This window comes from Neopsephotus bourkii, unplaced genomic scaffold, assembly GCF_033783945.1.
Source record: "Neopsephotus bourkii isolate Nb327-2 ecotype Australia unplaced genomic scaffold, CSIRO-AGI_Nbou_v1 NB_1820, whole genome shotgun sequence".
NCBI lineage: Eukaryota > Metazoa > Chordata > Aves > Psittaciformes > Psittacidae > Neopsephotus > Neopsephotus bourkii.
Genome location: NW_026902293.1, coordinates 2054663 through 2074929, shown reverse-complemented (window position 1 = coordinate 2074929; position 20267 = coordinate 2054663). Strand labels below are relative to the sequence as shown.

The window sequence follows — 20267 nt, the reverse complement described above, 5'->3', positions numbered from 1 at the left end:
CACTTTAGTATCAATAAGTGCTACTTGAGTCTCTCTGAAAAATCAAGCACCCTTCAAATTCTCTGTTATACTCGACAGAAGAATACTGGATGGCCAAGACCTGCTCTTGAAGGTGTAATCAGCTCTGCACATGTGTCCGTCTGTTTTACTGAGCTCTCTTTTGAATGGGAGTGAGAACTCTGCACAGCTCTCAAGACAGGCACATCGTAACCTGCTGTCATAAAGATGCTTTCTATTCTTTAGCATCTGCAAAGATTTGATATGCTTCTTTTTGGTTGCTGATGAGCTTTGAGTTAATTCTAATCCAGAAACATCTCAGGCCTGATGGCTCAGAATCCATAGTTCTATGTGATATGGATTATTTTGCCTGTTTGCCCCACTTTACATCAATCTACCTTGAATTTCCTCCTGCCAGTTTGTAGCTGGCCCTTGCACTCATGTCCTAAATAAACAAATTTGCTGATGGTGGGGTTACATTGTGGCTCACCCTCTTGCACTTCGTTTATGGATGTGCTGAGCCACACATGACCCTGTGAAACACCAGTGGGCGCTTCCTAGTTGAGAGAACTGCCACTTTTACACTCTGCTCCTGCCTTTCAACTTACCCAGCCCAGTATTTTCTCTCCTAAATGTGGCTGCTGAGTACCTTTAAAAGTTTGCAGTGAAGGATTTTTTGAATACCTTTGGAAATCCAAAGGGAGCAAACGTATCAGCCAGGTCCTTATCTGCATGCTGTTCGTGCTCCTAAAGAATTCCAATACAATTCAACACAGCACAACTCCTTCCAAGCAAAGCGGTATTAGTAATATACATCAACCATGTAACTAGGACAGGGAGCTTTTAAAGAGTTTCATGGGCTATGTTCCTGGAGAGAAGAGAGGCTCAGGATACCTGTTTCATAGTCAAGGACTGCCTTCTAAAAGCTTGAGATGGGTACATCCTGATGAGCAGAAAATCAAGCAGAGGTGGCAGAATGCTTGCAAGGATAAAAAATTTGCTCCTGATTAAACTGAAACGTAACAAACATGCAAGGGTTGAGAGACCAGTGGGAAGTCTGGAGCAAGGAAGACTGCTGGTAGTGAGGGTCAGGGTGAGGGAACATCCAAACAAATGACACTTGCCTGAGTTCATGGGATCTGATGGGATGCACTCACAAATGCTGACAGAGCTCACTGATGTCACTGTGAGGCTACTGTTGATGAACTTTGGAAGGTCATGGTGGTCAGGAGAGGTTCCTGAGGATTGGAAGAAAGCAAATCTAACTCATGTCTGCAAGATGGCCAGAACAGAGATTTAGACAACTTCAAGCCATTCAACCTCACCTAAATCCCATGGGAAGTGGTGGAACAAATAATCCTGGAAACCACTGCCAAACATACAAATGACAAAAAGGTGACTGGGAGTAGTCAGGGCAGATTTGTGAAGAGGAAGTCATGTTTGACCAACATGGTAGCCTTCTGTGATGAAGTTACTGGTTGCTGGATGAGGGGAGAGCAATGGCTGTTGCTTATCTTCACCTTAGTGTGGCTTTTGGCACCATTTCCCATTGCATCCTCATAGAGAAACTGATGAAGTATACAGGCTAGACAGTGAAAACTGAGAACTGGCTGAGCTACTGGACTCAGAGGGTTGTGATCAGTGGCATGAAGTCCAGTGGGAGACCAGTCACTAGCAGTGTACCCCAGAGACTGATAATGGTCCCAGCACAGGTTAACATCTCCTTTAAGTGTCTGTCTGGTGGGGCAGGGTGAACCCTGAGCAAGCTCACAGATAGTACAGAATTGGTTGGGGTGGTCAGTACCTCAGATGGTTGTACTGTGTTCACAGGGACCTGACCAAACTGGAGAAATCTGATGATGGGAATCAGGGCAGGGAGCTGCAAAGCCTAGCACCTGATGGAGTGCCAGGAAACCCCATGCAGCAGCACAGGCTGGGGGGGCGTGCAGATCGGCTGGAAGGCAGCTTGGCAGGAAAGGACGGGGAGCTCCTGGCAGGCACCAAGCTGAACACGAGCCAGCAATGCGCCCTTGCGGCAAAGGTGGCCAACAGCATCCCGGGATGTGCTACAAAGGGTGCTGCCAGCGCTGCCAGAAGAGACCGCTCCCCTCTGCCCACTCAGACCGGGTGAGACACATCTGGAGCGCTGCGGCCACCTTGGGATTCTGTCGGAAGAAGAAAGTCAGGGATGTACTGGACCAGGATTGCAGTGAAGGGCCATTAACCTGATTACGGGATGGAAACCTCTTCATACGAGGAGAGGCTGAGAGATGGGACTGTTCAACCTGCAAAGAGAAAGCTCCAGGGGATCTTACCAGTTGGTATAAATACTGATGTGAGGCAGTAACTATGGAGCTAATCTCTTCTCAGTGGTGCCCAGTGACATGACAAGGTGCAATGGAGACAAACTGAGACAGGAAACTCCATTTTAGTGCAAATGAAAAAATTTTTACTCTGAGGATGGTCCAACACTGGTTGCCCAGAGAGACTGGGGTATCTTCATCCATGGAGATATTCAGAACCCAACTGGACACAGTACTGAGCAAGCTGCTCAGACCCTCCTCTAACAGGAGGTTGGACTAGACAATCTCCAAGGGTCCCTTCCAACCACAAAAGTTCTGCAAATACAATAACATTTCTAGATGCTTGATTATCAGACAGCTCCTGAGCTCTCCCGCAGAAGTGCTTCTAGCATGAGCCTGTTTTGTGTTTCCTCCAGGTACAGTACATGTGCAAGGCACACGCTTTGATTCTTTGCAATGGCTTTGTTGTTTATGGGGGAATCAAGTTTCAATGAGTAGGTTTTGGATTGTTTTTTTTCTCTTTTAAAAACCTGACACCGGTGGATCCACCAGAGAGGGTTGACAGATTCCTTGTTCTTTATATTCTGAAAACTGTAAATCATGGGGTTACTTTAGTTCCTTGAAGTTTTCTTCCATTTATTTTTATATTTAATCCACCAGAGTTTTATCCTTTCCATTTTCTTCATCTGGAGTCAGCTTCAGGTTTTTAAAAGATGCCTTCTTGCTTCTAAAGCTGGCACAAAAGCTAATGAGTATAGCAGCACATGGCTCTTTGACTTCATCACACTTGCACACCTCCAGATAAAATGTTAGCAGAAGCACATGATGCTAGCAGAGCAGCTGCTGACAATTGCATTGCAACTCTTACAGGATTCTGTTCACCCATATGTTCCTGCAAGTCTTTCTATAAGCTGGTTTTGTTCTTTATCTCTCCTTCCCCATTCATATGTGTGCAGCACAGTTCCAGATGGTTAGCAAGACATGGCTGTAAGTCAGGATAAACCTTAAGGGCTACTCATGCCTAGTTTATTTATTCTCTTCATTCCTGGAACTGATCACAAGCAGCTTTATCAGCCTGAACAGAAGATGTATTGAAGACCTGGAGGAAGTTCTACAATCAGGTAACTGTAGTTTATCACCATCTTGCTATGCTTTCTGAGCATGAAACTCTGTGAAGTCAGTGCTGAGGATACTTTGTATGGCTGCACCAATCAGCCAGCCAACCAAACATAAAAAGGGACATCCTTCTTTCTCTGGACTAAATGCCTTGGCAGGGTATATATGAAAGCATAAGGAATTTGAAAGGCTGAACTAGCATTCATGTCCTGGTGGGCTCTGAAGGGTCTAACAAATTTGGAAGTATGAGATCTGGTATTGCACAGATTCAGATGTTGAAGCATTACTGTAAGTGTAGGCACAGTGGTATTGTAATAAATTTTTGGGCTGTGCCCTCCAGCCCTCTGCCAGCCAGGTAGGCTCTATTCAGAGCATGAGTTATGTGATGCTAAGAAGAGGCTGAACCTCCTCAAATAAGAGCAACCGTGCACCTTGACTGTGTTCTTAGGAAGGAACAAAACCTCCTTTGTTCCATCTGGTAAATGTCAGATCTCTTGTGTCATCAACTAAGCTCCACAGCTTCATACTATTATTTGCATTGGAAATAAATAATTGCTGTATTCAGGTTTGTTTGATGGTTGGTTTACTTTTGTTTGTTTGTTTGATTGTTTTTCATAGCAGGAATTTTAAGTGCCATTTAATGTGGGATCCCATGTCCCAGTGGCCATGTTCTCAAGGTGAGTTGGTTTTCTGATTTTATGTTCTCTGTCCATAAGTAGCACAAGCTGCCTTTCAAACTTCCACCTCTGCAGCACTGACAACAGTTAACACCTAACCATTGAAAACTGGGTTGATCTTCTGCCTCATACCAGTCTGGGGTAACCACAGCCTGCATGGAAACTTCAGCTAGTTCTCATCAACCCAACTACCACATCTGGCTGAATTTACTAATTTCAGAAGTGGCATATAAAGAAGATACTGTAAAGTGCCTGCATTCTCATGTCTAGTCATGGACAGCAGTAGCTTTGGACATACTAACCATGTTAAAATGATATATTTTGTGCTTTCTTGTTTATACATTGCCTACTAAGGGAAAGCATGGATTAAAAGTTCTAATTCTAGGCTTTTTTTCTTTTTTTAGTAACAAATGGCATCCACCGCCTCCAGACTCCCCCCCCCCCCCCGTCTCCTTTTTTCCTCAAATGGCCACTTGTGCAAAGCTTGACAGGAAGCAGTTAAGAAAGAGATTTTAGGTAATTTTATCTAATTCAAACTGAATCCCCGAAAAAGCCCAAACTGGTCAGTGCTGAAATGGATTTTGGTCAAATACTGTTTTTCATACTTTTTCTTCATGATGAAAAGCGCATCCATGTGCTCAACTGAGTTCTGTGAAGTGCAACAATTACTTTAGCAGTTAAGTGATTAGAGGAAAGACAAGAATAGATGGCTAGGATCATGGGAAGTATGCAGTTGTAATGTACAGGTTCTAGGAAGAATGAGAAAGAAGAAAAAGCATGGAAGTGTAATTTTATCAATCTATCTGTATTACTCCTCACTCACTGTAGGTTTAGTGGCTTTGGTTCCCAAATAGAAACATCAACAGATTTTTCATAATAAGTTTTTAAGCATAAGCTACAATTCTGATGCTACTCTCTTTATTTGGGGGTGGGTTGGAGCATTATGGTTAAACGTATTTGATAACTAATTAAGGAAGTTATCTGTTCCTCCTTCATGCAGCTTCTGGCTTCCCATCAACCAGGAGCCTCTGGAACCTTGCTCCTGGTTTTTTTCATTGTTTGCTTCTCTTTCCTCGGGGGTTTCTTCTGTGCTCATTTATTTCATATTTTTGTTATTATTTTTCCCTTTGTTTTTTGGTGCCATGCTTTACCTCACCCCAGAAAGAAAGAGGTAACACCACTATCTTAAATAATAGATATACTATATAACTTGGAGGTGGGCACATCCATAACACAGAAGGTAGGACGGGAAGCATGAAGACGTAAGTATATACGGGTGTCTTCTATATCCTGTGGTAAGATATATCTGCAGAACAGAAAACAAAACAATGTTTTACAGAATATACCATAAATATTTGTAAATTCACTGGGACTTCAGTGCATGCTTGATATTTGGCTTGCATACCAGTTTTTGCAGCTTTAGCATCTGTGCTTATGAATTCATCCACTAGAACAAGGATATAAATAGGACTAGAAAATTAATGGTTATTTTTTAGAATTAACTTACTTTGAACATTTTACTTAAACTGTATTTTAGCCATTTATCTGCTGCAAATACCTTAATGCACTGCTCAAAGAGCCTCTTTCTATGCTTCAGTTAACCCAGCTGCCAAATATTTGTCTGCCTGTCAGATGAAAAGCCTTAAAACCAGTTAAAGGAGGAAAATGGAACAAAAAAAGACTACTGGCATCTCTCCCAGTCTGCCATCAGCTAAGAATGCCATGGGACAATATGACAGTAGAGGCACCATCCGCCTCTGGACTTCTCTGAGCATGAGACTGAGTTTCGGTCTCTACCCAGCTTGAGGTTCAATAGCCTGAGTGTTCAGCAGAGCAGGGAGGTGATCGCATTTGCCTTTGCAAGGCACCTGGGATAATAGGGTAATTCATAACTTAATAAATATTCTACTGCACATGTGCCAGGCTACAAAGAGTGAAGTAGGCTGCAAACTGGAAACGTAAATGTCCAGCTCTTTTTAAACTCCTCCCCCCAAAAAGGGCGGAAGGAAAACCAGTTTTATTTTCAAGCCATATATTTTTTTCAATCACTGACTTCAAAAATAGCAAGAGGGTTTTGAAAGTGAAGCTTGCCCCAGAGACAAGTATCAAAAGTTGCTTCTGAAGCGACGTAGGAAAACCCTGACTGTAAATATGGGAATTGATAGGCCAGGAAGGCTGGATCTTTATTTTTTTTAATAGTAGTAAATACTATATATATATATATATATATATATGTATATAAAATACACTAAATTTATATAAAATACACTAAGATTAGAGACCTATTGTTTACTGTGGCCACAACCTTATTTCTCTCTTATCTAACAGTTCCAATAAAATGGCTTGCAGATAACATAAAAGTCACACGCAAAGTGTCTGAAGGAATGTATCAGTGCACTGACATGCCAGTAAGGTGAATGCCACCCGAGATTCTCTTTGTATAGAAGGCGAAAGAACTTCACCAGATCTCCCTTAAAATTGTCAGTCCTTGTATAGCTTTTGGGAATGAAATGATTGCTATTAGATGTTTTCTAATTTAAAGAGGAGAAAAGGAATATTGGTAATAATAAATTAATCATTCCTGACAACAGCTGACTTCAGAGGAAATCAATTTCCTTTACATTTTTTAGTTTTCACGCACAGTTCTTTTAAAAAGTTGTGTATTAAATTGCAAACAGTATTTGGAAAAGGGTCCTAACTATAAAAATTAGCACGATCTGAGCAATCATAGCAAGGTTAGTAGGAAAGAGCCATTTCCACAGGGACACAAGGGAGGTGGCTAGAGGAGGCAATGAGAAAAGCCAGGAACATTGAGAGAGGAGAAACCCCCCAAACCAAACCTGGATGCTACAAGCCTTTCAGTCAATGAAGCTGTCACTGAGAACAAAGTTAATGCTGGCACATGAGTTGCTGGGCTCTATGCTAGACCTACAGCTACCTGCCCAGTGGGCTGCCAGCACCCAGGTGACTTTCGAACTAAGGTCTTGAGCTAGTCTTAAAATTAGACAAGCCCACTGATTCGGTTCAGAGCGATCAGTGGTCTTGTTTAGTTAAGCATAGCCTTCCCCTCACTCCCAGACTTCCCAAATCCCACCTGCCCATCAAAATGAAAAACTGGCTAATTTTAAACGCTCTACAAACCATTACCTGCCCCACCAACTGTCTGTGAGAGTCTTTTCTTTCTTTTCTTGATGCTTGCACTATGTGCTAATTATGATGATGGTTACCTGGTGGTATACTTTAACACCACAAATGGTTTATCAATGTATACTAGTACACAAGTAATGATGGATTCTTCATTGGAAAAGATTTTTCTTCTATATACAGAAGATTTTAAGAGTACAAAGTTCAGTTTCCCATATCAAAGGTGTGGTGTTCTTTTTTCAGGAAAGAGAAGAATCAACCCCTAAGTATTAGCATGAGCCTTTGTGCCTGCCAGAACAAAGTAACTGGCTCTGCCTCGCATCAGGAACATCTCTCAAGAGTATATGAGACACAAGTCTTCCTCTACATATGAAGGGACTCTCAAAAAGGAAATATACCTGCTGCTAAGGTGTGGGAAGGAGGCCATTGATAGAATAAAGTACCTGCTGGATGCCCTCAGAAACATCTTCCAACAGTCCTAATTACTGAAAGATTATTTAGTAATATACACATTTTGTAAATACAAGAAAAGCATGAGATCATCATGCTGAAAAAAACTACAAATATTAATATTTCTGGATTTTTTTTTTTCAGGGGACATAGCTCAATACTCAAACCCATCTTCTATCTATACCACAATAATTCATTTTCTTTGCCTAAAAATTGAATTAAATGCTAATACTACATTCTCCTCAGTTTTAAACCTGTAGACAGTACCGTTCCCCTTCATCTGCGTCTGGAAAAACTGTTGCTGGTTTTCACTGTGCGTGGAGGTAGAAATGTTGGAAGTGCATTCATGTGCATCTACAGATAGTTGCTCTTACAACATTTAAGTGATTGCTGTGGGGGGCAAAAGACTTTTTTATTTTATATTATTTCCTGAGAGAATAATCAAACCACATTCCATATTTGTAACAATGATGTCTTAGACACTGGTATGAAAGGACACGTACAAGCTTCGTTTTCATTACAAATAGGAACTTCTGACATCTATTAAGGTGAAAGATGAGTTTAATAGACATGCTGTTCACTCCTGTAAGTTGTTCTCTTAAACAGAAGTGCTGGGTCTCCTATGGAATGACACTGCAGACTCTACAGTGGTTGTTCCTGCCCCCCTACCGCAACCTTGTAATTGGTGTGCAGTAAACTGCAGCTGCCGCTTTGCCACATTAGCTTTCCAGAGAAGTCCGTGAGCCCTTTGAAACCAAAACTTCTTAATACTTGATGCCTCTTGGATCACTTTCATGTGACATTGTGGATCCAACCAGCTGTTCTGAACAATCACAGTGTAATGATTTCCTCAGTGGCTACTAATTCCTGTTTCTAAGGCATATCTTTAACAGCACAGCATCTCGTTTAGTTCCAGGTCCTAAGTTTTATGTTATTATTCCTCTTTCTATCAGGTTTTGAGTAATTTTAACTTGGCTAGTTCACAGAGGGCCAGGTCACAACAGCAGAAGTGTTACTGAATTGGCTTTAGTCTTTCTTTACAGATGCCGGTGTTGGGGAGGGGATTTTTTCACAAGTCCTGCAGAAGTCAATCTGACACCTGGATGTAATCTAGATAAAACTGTGAGATGCAACTAATATCCTGCTCTAACAGTCCTGTTCCATCAAGATTGCCATCCCCCCTCACTTTAAATCTCACCATCTAAGGCAAGCATTTGCTAAATTTTGTGCTTGGAAATGTCCACCATCTGAAACCTGGTTGGATCAAGAACATTGCAAAGAAGAAACTAATCTTAATGGGATGAGGAAAGACTTATCAGGAAAAAAACCCAACAAAACCATGATGCAGTGATGCTGCATCCAAAGAACTTCCTCCTTTAGTTGTAAGGCAGCGTGCGGTCAGGATCATTCCCTAAATTATCCCTGCTCCATGACAGAAAGGCAAAACAAGGACCATGAAACAATTCCCTCCTACCCTGTCTCGACAAAGAATTAGATTAGATTAAACTGGTCTGTGGAAGAAAAAAACGTGATCAGTGACTTCATAACTGGGATCTAAAACCCAGACAGAGCAGACAGAGGGTCATGGGCAAAAATCCATGTGGACTACATGTACTGGTAAACATAATTGCTGTAAAATTAATCAACATTTTCTTCCTCAAGGACAGACATCCTACCATGCCAACATTCCGCTGCTGGTAGCTTCCCACAGAGTCTTTGCAGGAGGTAGACATCAGCAGGAAAGACAACTCCAGAGTCTATTAGCACAGTACTGTGGGAGTTCATACACACTGGCATTCACCCCTAGCTCCTAACCCCCCCCAAGGACAAAGTGTCCACAGAGAAGCCAGGCAGGTAAGCATAGCAAGCCAACCAGCATCCTGGAAGCCATTTCCAGTGCAGCTATTAGCACAGCTTGCTGTGTTCAAACAGTCTCACTGATATTACTGGAGTAGATGCAACTTTTCAATACCTGCTACAAACTATTGCAGTCTTCTTCGAGTGTCTGTTTTTGCAAAGTGAAACAGATCAGGACAAACAGTGCCAAGCAGTGCTGCCTCAAGTGGCCAAATCTGGACTGGAGAGAATCCAGTAGCTTGGAATTAATTTTTTATACTTCATTAGCCTTTCCACACATGAAGCCTTCCAAGGTGATTCCCAAAATAAAAACTGGATGCAAAACCACCGTTTTTTTTCTGTGTGTCCGCTGGTTCTGGCTTTCACTGGACTGATGCTGGTGTGTTTTTTGTACAGGAATTGTGTGCTCCCCTCTTGGTAACATAGCCTGGATAACAACAGATGGTACGGTAGGAATGTGAGGGTAAACAGTGTGTGTGAACAGAATACCCAAACCAGCATGTTCTGAGAGGATGTTTGCCCAAAACCTGATAACACTAAAAGGAAATTAACAATAACAAAGCTTGCCTAAGACAATGATCACCCAGATTAAACAGTAACCAGGGGATTAGATTTCTGAGAGCCTTTAAAGGCTTGAAAAGCAGCATGAGAATTTGTGATTGTTGTTAGAAACCCTGTGGTGGGAGCAGCAGGTGTTATTACTTCTAAGGCATGACAGCATCCTCACCATCGGACACAGTTCGTAGTTGCTCTGTACGGGCAAAGGGATGAGAGGATAAGATGTAGTAGTAGGGACCCACTGCTCAAGAGCACATGTGAGAACACACAGGATATGCTTCCATTGGCGCGTGCATGAGCTGCACAGGTACACATGCCCACGTCTCCAACAAGAAGGATGTAGGAACAGGGGAATCTGCACTCCCAAAAGTGAAAGTGTGAATTTGTAACCCATGATTCTCACAAGAGAGGGGATGTGCATAAGAACTGTGTGAATACGTGAGTGGGATCAGCTGTAGAAGGGTGTATAAGAAATTTGTAGGTGCTTGTTAACACTTTGTAAGGATCTAGTACAGTGATTTCTGTTGTATTGCTGATATTGATCCACAATAAATAGTTCACTGATTACTGGCAAATTACATATCACTAATCACTAAACTGCCCCAGTGCTGTCAAGACTCTGAGTTGCATTTATTCTCTGCAAAAAGTTGCTGTTTCATTATTACAGATCTGACAGAAGCATCACATCTGCAGAGCAAGGAGTGGAGAAGCAACAAATACTCTTCTGGACAAGCACAGAAGACATCATTCATCAATTTGAAAAGACAACTGAACTAAGGTAGGACAAATTAAATAACATCCTCCTCATAGCAGTCCAGATGTACAATCCTGTTTCAATCCTGAATGTTCAAAGGCACACTGCAGTGATCTATCACACATTTGGTGTCACCAGAAATACTCTAGCATATTAGCAGCTATGTCTTTTTTGTCACTGTGATTTTTATCAGAAGAACAAGGCAAAACAGACCAGCAAAGGCAAATTTTTGCTCTAACAAGGTCAGTGGACTATCCCTCAGGTATAAAGTACATATTTAGAAGGAAAGAACTTGTGGTGAAAACTATGAAGTTCATGCTGCCCACTTGAAAAAGTCACCAAACAATCAATATCTGCAACAACTTTTGTCAACAGTAAAGTACTCCATCAAAGCACAGTTTTCCCGAGTTCATGTTTTCCATGGTTACATGAGCAATTTTCAACTTAAAGAGAGCTCAGCATTTTTAGGGGGGTGTGCATTTTTATATGGTAAGCTTTATGCCAGAATTGGCATGAAAATTTACAAAACTTAAAATGGACAGGCTAGGTATGGTATGAGAACTCCAGCTGCAGGCTGGTGCTCATGCACTCTGCATTCTGTCCCGCTGCTACCTGCAGAGAACATTAGTTCCCAGTTACAACTACCCAGCTACACAAATAGATCTTTGAAAAGGGGCTCTTTTCAGTTCCAGTGGGTTTTCTTGAAGTTTCAATAGCTGAAGTACCTGTAGACACAATAAATACAGATGTTCAAATCCTAGACGGGACAAAGGGGTACTAACAGGCAATACCTAACTGCTCAACAAAGAACTTGGAGGAGAGTTCTGAGACATGCTACAACTGTGTAACTTCAAACTAACACAAGAGGATCAGCAAATACCTACAATTAAGACCAACCAGATGCTGAAGACTTTCTTAAAAGGCTTGAGAACAGCCTTCATTGGATTGCCTCTGACTGGTTTAGATACTCCACCACCTACTGACTATTTCCTGAAAAGCCTTGAGTATGACCCTGCTTCACAGGTATTTTATGACCAGAAGTTCAAACAAAACCTTTAGAAGTGTGTTGAGATCCCAAAGGCCTTGGAGAAGAAGTGATTTACAAGTAAATAGGAATATATTTTGGCAATATGTTAATCACCACTGAAAGCAAAGCCTAGAGGCACAAAGCTGGCATAACCCCGTTTCCAGGGAGCTGCCCACATCAAATAATCCCTATGACAAAGCAGATTTAAGAAAGCTACTGTGAGCCCTGCCAAAACCATCCACAAGCCACCTGTATGAAATAAGTAGAATAAATCTACTTAAAAAAATACATGGTGTTTACAAGCCAATTTGCAAAGCCGGGGTGAATACATCTGTCCTTTCTGAACCATCCAAAGGTGTATCAGAGTTCAGCATTCACCAGAAGACATCACAAGCCTTCATTTCGGGAAGTTCTTGTGATAGTGAGGTGCTGAGTGACAGCAGGTACATGCTTGTTCAATAAACGCTTCAGTCACATAGGTAGACTCATACCAGGACCTACTCTTAAATTATGACCACTCAAGCACTACAAAAACATCTAGCAGATCTCCTCAAATACCCTTTTTGTCACACGAACAAAGGAAGACAAAAGGTTAACTGACATCTAGACTAAATGGAATAGATTTGTGGAACACTATGACATTGTTTCTAGGTAAAAACTGTATACTTTAGCCTGTCACATAGGAGAAAATAAGCAAAAACCAAACCACTAAAGCTTTCCAGGCAAAACTTACCAAGTTAAATGCAATGGCATCAAGTAGCTAAAGAATCAGGTGACCATTCATTTAGCACATGTAAAGATGATCAGGCTAAAATTAAGCAAAGGACCATAAACCTGACATGAACCTAATTCCCTACACATACATTTTTTAATTAATAGGAACTGAATTACTAATTTGGAATCATAAATTGAATCTAACTGGATTTACTATAAGCTAGTGGAAAATATTTGGAAAACAAAACATACAGTTCATTACTCAGGACTTTCTTAAGGATAAACTGGTCAAAGGAAGAGAGAAAAAAAACCCCAGTAACCTATGAAGACAAAACCAGAAAGTGTCGCAAATGTACACAGAAGAATATTGTGCATGTTAAATCATGAAATTAGCTATTAAATTGTTTCTGCTACAGACTAAGTCATGTTAAAAGCATGTCTTGCTTCTTAACAGTTTCTCTTCTTAATTACGTGTCATGAGGAAAACACTCCCGGAAGCTTAATCTGAAAAGCATATGCCAACAGTGTATTGTAAATCCAAACTCACAATCTTGTAACTAAAGTTAGCATTAACTGGGGAGCAAAAACCACATTAAAACCAATACGTAACCAAAGGAAAACCAGGCATAACACAAAATATGAAATGGAAGGCAAGAATGACAAAATACTCAAGAGGTCAAGATATACACAATGGATGTTTACTCATATGAACAGCATGAAGGAGTGTTTACAGTCTATTTCATAGAAAGCAGAAAATTCAGACAAAACTTCTGTTCTACATTTGCAGAGAAAACCAACATAGATCAGAAAATTCTAACAATAGCTAAGGAAAGCCTTAAACGTAGGAACAGAAGTAAGGCGGTTTTTAAATCAGCAGCTCCAGATAGCTTGCATCCAAGAATTTTAAGAGCTGGCAAAGGAGTGTTGTGTGCTGTTAAAGTGGATTTTCCATAAGCTTTGAGAAATCTGGGGAAGCTCAGGAAAAAAAAAGAAATCTCCAAGAGAGCTGAGGTGGTGCCAATACTAGAAAAATAAGAAAGAAAGGAACAAATTCAGGAACTTACTGTCAACCTTGCATTAATCTGAGGGAAAAAAAACCCAGCAACCTGACTTTTAGATATAGGAACAAGAAATAAATGAGGAAATTCTGCTTAAATTACACCGTTAAAATGTATGGAAAAGATATTTTCAGATAGACTTTTTTTGTCCTCATGCAATTACAGCATACATTTGATAGACAATAGGAACAGCATTGATATAACGCATCTGGACATTAAGTTGTTCAGGAGGACGCAGACTGACACTGTTGCGCACATAGAGTTCATAGTCAATAAATTAAAACTAAGATTACAGGTCTGTGTCATCAGTGAGGACTCAGACATATTTCTAATTGAATCCCACAGGAATTAGTTCTTGGCAGCAAGCTACTCAGTATTTTATCCGGAAATAAAGTTTACTAAGAACTTTCATAAAAACTCTAAGTAAATAATGTAGCAAGACAGCTGACTGGGAACCATCTGGATTAATGGAAAATTGTTTCAGCATGATCAGTGTGATGTCACGTACTTAAGAGTGATGAATATAAAACACTTATGGATGGAAAGCTTCCTCAGGAAGTTGTTGGAATAGCTGATAACAGAGTAAAACCAGGTTGCTTATGCATAAATGAGTTCAAAATTGTTAATATAATTGTTAAATGGCTCAGAAAACAAACCACCAGAACCAAATGTTGCTCTTACTGCAGGGAGGAAGAAGCCGGAGAAACAGGACTAACATCAGAACAGATGTCTGAAGTACTGATCTCCACTGGCAAAAGACATGGCTGCATTTCAGGAAGCAGCAACAGGATGACAACTTCTGTATCCATGTTTATTGGAACTGCTTTATCAGAACATAGCATCTAGTCCAAAGAAGTTACTAGTAAACCAGGTATTTCAAAGACCAAGTACAAATGAGCCAAGAGCAAAACAAGCCTAAAATTGAGCATAAAATTGTGCATAAAATTGAATAATTGGCATTAAAAAGTTAACCGCATCACATGAGGCTTAAGGATCATATGAAGACCTATAACACATTTTGTAGGGAAAAATAAAATGCTAAGTAAGTGCAGCATGATAGCTCAAATTAAGTTCCTACTACAACACCAAGCAGGCTTTTCCGAATTAACTGTAGTAATTACTAAGGCTCCAAAGGTGGCAGTAGTTTTGGTAACATTACACATGTCCATCATTACTGGACAAAACCCCAAACTAGAATTAAAACGTTATTTTTAAAAGATAACCACAGTGACACTACCACAGACCATCATTTCCTAACACGTAACATCTGTCTCTCCTGTTCAATAAACCTGTCAAGTAGTGATGTACCTAGGAACAGGCATGCTCATAGCAGAACACTGGTTTTGGGTCTGACAGTTACCAGTGCCCAGGCCAAATCAACGACTGTTTGCATTAAAAATAGTACCTTCAATGCCTAATCTGAATAAATAAAAGCGACTTCAATAAATAGGGGTGATGGCTTCAAACTGAGAGGGTAGATTCAGATATTTGGAAGTTCCTGTGAGAGTGGTGAGGCACTGGCACAGGTTGTGCAGAGAAGCTGTAGCTGCCCCATCCCTGGCAGTGTCCAAGGCCAGGCTGGATGGGGCTTTGAGCAACCTGGTCTAGTGGAAGGTGTCCCTGCCTGTAGCAGCAGGTTGTAACTGAATTTGCTTTAAGGTTCTTTTCAACCCAAGCCATTCTGTGATTAAGTTTAAGGTCTTAAATTTAAGCATGAAACCTGCACTTCAAGCTTTTGTACTCTCACCTCCACTTTCAGTAAAAATGACTGAAAAAACCCCCGAACAAGTAAGAAAATAAAGGCTTAGATGGGAACGGGCTCGCTACCACTGGAAGCACTGAAAGACTGGCTATATCAAAACCCGGTACTTCTCCCAGCCGCTCAGGATGCTGCGGGGAGTGGGACGGGACGGCGCTAGGACCCACGGACTGTGGGCCGAGCCCGGTGTGGGTGGTGCGGCAGCCCAGCAGACCCCCCTGCTCACTCGGCACAACCCGCCGTGGGCCCCGGAGCGAAGCTGAACTCTGCTCCTCTCCGCCGGTCATAGCCCCTCTGCTCTCATTGTCAACACCTCGACTAACACCCCCAAACCCACTACAGCCCGACACGAGAAACCCAAATAACCCAACATCCCTCCCCCAGCGCTTCCGGGCCGCGGCTGGGCGGGTGAAAGGTCCCATAGCTCCCGGATGGAGGCGGGCCGCTCTCTATATAAGCGCTCCGCGTCGTCCTCGGCCTCCTCTCGCCGCGCTGCAGCTTCCTGGCTCACCGCTGTTCGCTGGGCCTGCGCCACTCTTTGCCCGCCCGGGAATAAGTCGGCCAGGAAGGCCCTGCTGTCGCTATGGTGAGGTGCTAGGGGTGGGGATGAGGGGTAGAAGGGCCGCTGTCTCTCGCATCCAACAGGCCTGGGCCGCCGCGTGTACGCCCCGCCGCTGCTGGCCCTCGGCCGCGCCCGAGTCTCGGCGCCAGGGCAGGGCTGCGGAGCCTGGGAGGAATCCTCCGCTGCTGAGGCGGCTCACGGAGCCTCTGGCGGGCAGGGGTGGCTGTGCCGGGACGGTGGGAGCCCAGGCCGGACGTGAGCTTTACCTCGCAGGGCTTCCGTCAGGGAGCGGGGCCGCTGCCCGCGGGTGGAGAGGAGCGGCCGCAGCCCGGCGTGAGCGGTGGTGGCGGGCCGCATGCGTTCGCCCTAAAAACTGGGTTCTCTTAGAGGAGGGTGCGTCAGTTAGTACTACGGGCAGTACCTCGTCAGTGTGAGAAACAGCGTAGTGCATCTACAGCTTTATAGAACTTTATTTTCTCCGTGTTTTCGCTTTTATTTTCTTCTATTCCCCTGGCCTACATTAACACCCAGTTACTTGCAAAGGTTTAATTGTATAAGCTCCTCAAATCAGTTGCCTGAGTGGCCAGAATTACTCTTTCTGGCCAGGTCCAGTTGTTGCTGTTTTGTTGATGTCGTTGCTACTTAATTCGTGGCGAGGTGAAGTTGTATGTGAAATCTGAAATGTATGTTATTTCTTTCTGGCTGGGCAGCTGGCTGTATAGAGGCAAACCAGGGAGGGGTGTTCTTGTAGTTCCCACTGTGAGATGCAGTTAGACACTAAAACCACTGGTTTTCCTCAGAGCAGTTAGGACTTGGCTCTTCCTTTCTCTTCCCACTGTTTCTTGCATGCTGCCGTGCTCCTCAGATATGCCGTCTAGTTAGTGAAATAGTCCCAGTGCTACATTGTTCTATGCGCTCCAAAAGTCTGTTTTTAAGAGGCTGCAGGTAGTGTTGTTTGCATTGACTGTAATGTCTGATGTTTGTCACTTCAATGTTTCAGGCGTTTAAAGATACTGGCAAAGCACCTGTGGAACAAGAGGTAGCGATTCATCGCATTAGGATTACTTTGACAAGTCGCAATGTAAAATCACTTGAGAAGGGTGAGTGATAGTTTTGTTTTTTAATTGGGGTAGTTTGTTAAGCAGTGAGTGATATGTATAGAATCATAGAATGGTTTGGGTTGGAAAGGACTGTAAGATCATCTAGTTCTAACTCCTCTGCCATCGGCAGGGTATGATACGATGTGTTACAAAACAGAATGTATTCACACCAGCTGTCTTTAGAGATGCTGGTATTTGCCTGCTTGTAGGTGATTTGGCTCACAAAGTGAACCCGGAGTGCTTCATACAGTGGTGAGGAGATTCTCATTTAATTTTCAGCAGAAGCTAGTGTTTGGGGGGTTTTATAGTGCTGAAAACTAAATGTCACAATGACTAATATAACAGTGCAGCTTCTTCCTTTTATTTCTTGTGGGGGTTTCAGTTGTCACTGTTTGAATTTATTAGAACTGAAAGGTATCAGTTTGTTGACTGGCATTTTGTCACTCTTGTTGAGGAGAGTTTAGTTTAGCAGTTAAGTATTCTTTAAGAAATTATTTAATCTTGTTTAAGATCTGGCTTTGCCAGTGTTTTAATCATGTAATGTGTTGTACAGTGACTGTTTCGTGCAGGATCTTCAGGCTGGTAATAGCTTAAATACAGCTTAAACTTGTGATAGTGGCTTTTGCCTGCTGTTGTAATGTGACTATGCTTTACCATGGTGTAACTCTTCCACTTGTATGTGGTTGGCTATGAGGATGACCCTTCAAATGAATGCCAGTGATCACTTCATACGCTATTCTGAGCCACCATCTTTGGAATCTTCACTTAAAAAGGGGGAAAATATACACACCTGAGCTATTTTGTTGTTTTTTTTTTCCCAGTCTGTGCTGACTTGATCAGAGGTGCTAAGGAAAAGAACCTGAAGGTGAAAGGACCTGTTCGCATGCCCACCAAGGTACCTGACATTGTTTTCCTGTCTTAAAATTTTGGGGGTTTTCTGCAAGTATGCACATAAAACATCTAAAAATTGAGAGTGACCCCATGTAAACAGGTAGTGACTTCACAAATTAGTTTGACACTTGGAGCAACTGCTTAGTGCAGAACATGTTGAATATGGAAGGGGCTTTTCTGTTCTTCAGTTTATTTTAATCAAGATTGGGGGTGTTTTTTTTAATGAAATTGATAGGGAAGGAGTGTTAACATGAGTAGAACATAAGTAACTTTACAATGACACTGATGTCAGATAGCGTTATCAGGTAGATTGATTTGATTGTAGATTAGTCTTCTGTATGCATCAACTCAGCACCCTGTATTTACGATTCTTCCTCAGACTCTGCGAATCACTACCAGGAAGACACCTTGTGGTGAAGGTTCCAAGACCTGGGATCGTTTCCAGATGCGTATCCATAAGCGGCTCATTGACTTACACAGCCCGTCTGAAATTGTGAAACAGATCACCTCCATCAGCATCGAGCCAGGTGTAGAAGTTGAAGTTACTATTGCTGATGCCTAAATGATGGTCATCGCTGAATAAAGTTGATTTACAAATTTTCATCACTGTTTGTTTTCATGTGCGTGCCAAGAGTCCTGGGTAGCCTCATGATGATTTTCATGAAGAACAACAACAGCTCATAAAATGCTGTGTGAGACGATCATATGATATTTAAGGAAGAGTATACCAGTTGGAAACATCAGGAAGATGAAACTTGGACATAATTTTCTCTAAGCAGAGAAAAAACCTGTGTGTCCCTGAAGGCCAGTTCCTCTTAGTATAACTGTGACCTGCCTGACAAATGCTTCTATGCTTAGTTTTAAACTTGTATTTTTATGGAGTGCTCTGAAAAGCGTGGGAAGAACCTGACTATGTGACACCAGGCAGATTAAGGAGATAAGCTGGCAAACAAGTAACAGACTATAAGTGTTGCTAGCTGAGGCTGGCTGACTTTTCTGTGTAAGCTATTGACTTTCACCCTAGTAGTTTTCCCTCTGCTTAACCTAGTGGCTGTCTGACTGAAAGCACTTGGAGGGATCTGAGGAGGGCAGGCTGGTTTTAATACCCTTCTGTCTTTGGTCTTTCCTTTTGATGAAAACCTATTGCTATGAAATAGGGTTTTATTTGCTTATAGTTGGCTGTGGTTACAACTTACACAGTGTTCCTTAAACATAGCTAAAGACCTGAAGTCCCTTCTATGTTCTATGAGCAGCTGTGGGTCTTTAAAAAACAAGTTTTCTTCAGCGTTTTGAGTATCTTTTCATCTGCCTCCATATTGCTCGTAGAGACATTCAGCTTTACCTTTGTGTCTGGGTCTTGTGCTATGCAGAAATAAAACTCCCTACCCGCACTATAGGCTCATACATGAAGACTGCACTCTACTGGAGCAGCAGGCCATTTGCTGGTTGAGGTGATAAGGCCTTCCCCACCACCGTAGTAAGCCCTTTCCTTGAGCTGCCCCAGTTCTACCTTCGTGCAACCTGAGCGTTTTGCAATTTGTTTTGTGCTTAAGCTCACAATAATACCGGGTGGTGTGGAAGCGGTTCCGTAATGCCCATAATAACTTTATATAACTATTTTGATGGAAATTTATGTATCAGTGTCTTCCCCCACGGCACACACTCAGGCGAGACGGTGCTCCTCTGGATGTGAAGATGCTGCTGCTGACGCTGCCTTCCTTCGTCCAAACCCCTTTGTTTTCTGGTTTCGTTTTTTCACCCCCGTACCTTCATATAAACGTATATATCAACCCTGTGCCGGCAGCGCACCTTGCAGGGCCCGTGTCCCGTCCCGTCCACGTCCCCCCTTACCCCCCCCGCCCGCCCACACCGGTGCTGGCGGCTCGGCGGCTGCCTTGCGCTGTGCGACGGCGCCCCCTGCCGGGCATTTTGAGGAAGCGTTTTGTGCCTGCCCGGCCGTGTCCGTCACCGTCGCTCCACCCCGCCCCCTCCCGTTCGGCCAATCAGCGCCCGCCTTCAGACGCTCAAATGCTCTCGCCGCCGTCGGTCGCTGTTTCCCGCGCGCGGCAAGGTAGTGGTTGTGGCTGCCGGGCGCTCGGTTGGGCGCTGGGCCCAGGCCGGGTACCGCTCCCATTGCGCCGGTGGGGCGGTTCCCGCGGGGGTGCCCGGTCCGGACCCGTCCCCTTTGTTTGTGCCTTTTCCGTGCGTAAACTGCTGCTGGTCTGAGCCTGTGTGGCTCATTCAGGCAGGGCACGGTGGCCCGGGGCTGAGTCCCTGACGCCTTGGTGGTGTTCAGCCGT

General features: G+C 43.0%; 1 protein-coding gene and 1 non-coding gene across 2 annotated transcripts; both read left to right on the top strand.

Annotated features, from left to right (window-relative positions):
• The first annotated feature begins 15844 nt into the window (after positions 1-15844).
• RPS20 (ribosomal protein S20) lies at positions 15845-18570 on the top strand. Its single transcript, XM_061342911.1, has 4 exons — positions 15845-16000; positions 16977-17076; positions 17898-17971; positions 18347-18570. The coding sequence occupies exons 1-4, from the start codon at positions 15998-16000 to the stop codon at positions 18527-18529; spliced, it is 360 nt and encodes a 119-aa protein (XP_061198895.1). The 5' UTR covers positions 15845-15997; the 3' UTR covers positions 18530-18570.
• On the top strand, positions 17761-17825 carry LOC133206802 (small nucleolar RNA U54). Its single transcript, XR_009723886.1, has one exon. It is a non-coding gene; the product is annotated as a small nucleolar RNA U54 (small nucleolar RNA).
• Positions 18571-20267: the final 1697 nt, after the last annotated feature.

Coding starts and splice junctions, on each gene's coding strand:
- RPS20 (XM_061342911.1), top strand. Junction 17,077..17,897: donor TGTAAAATCACTTGAGAAGG/GTGAGTGATAGT, acceptor TTTTTTTCCCAG/TCTGTGCTGACTTGATCAGA. Junction 17,972..18,346: donor CTGTTCGCATGCCCACCAAG/GTACCTGACATT, acceptor ATTCTTCCTCAG/ACTCTGCGAATCACTACCAG.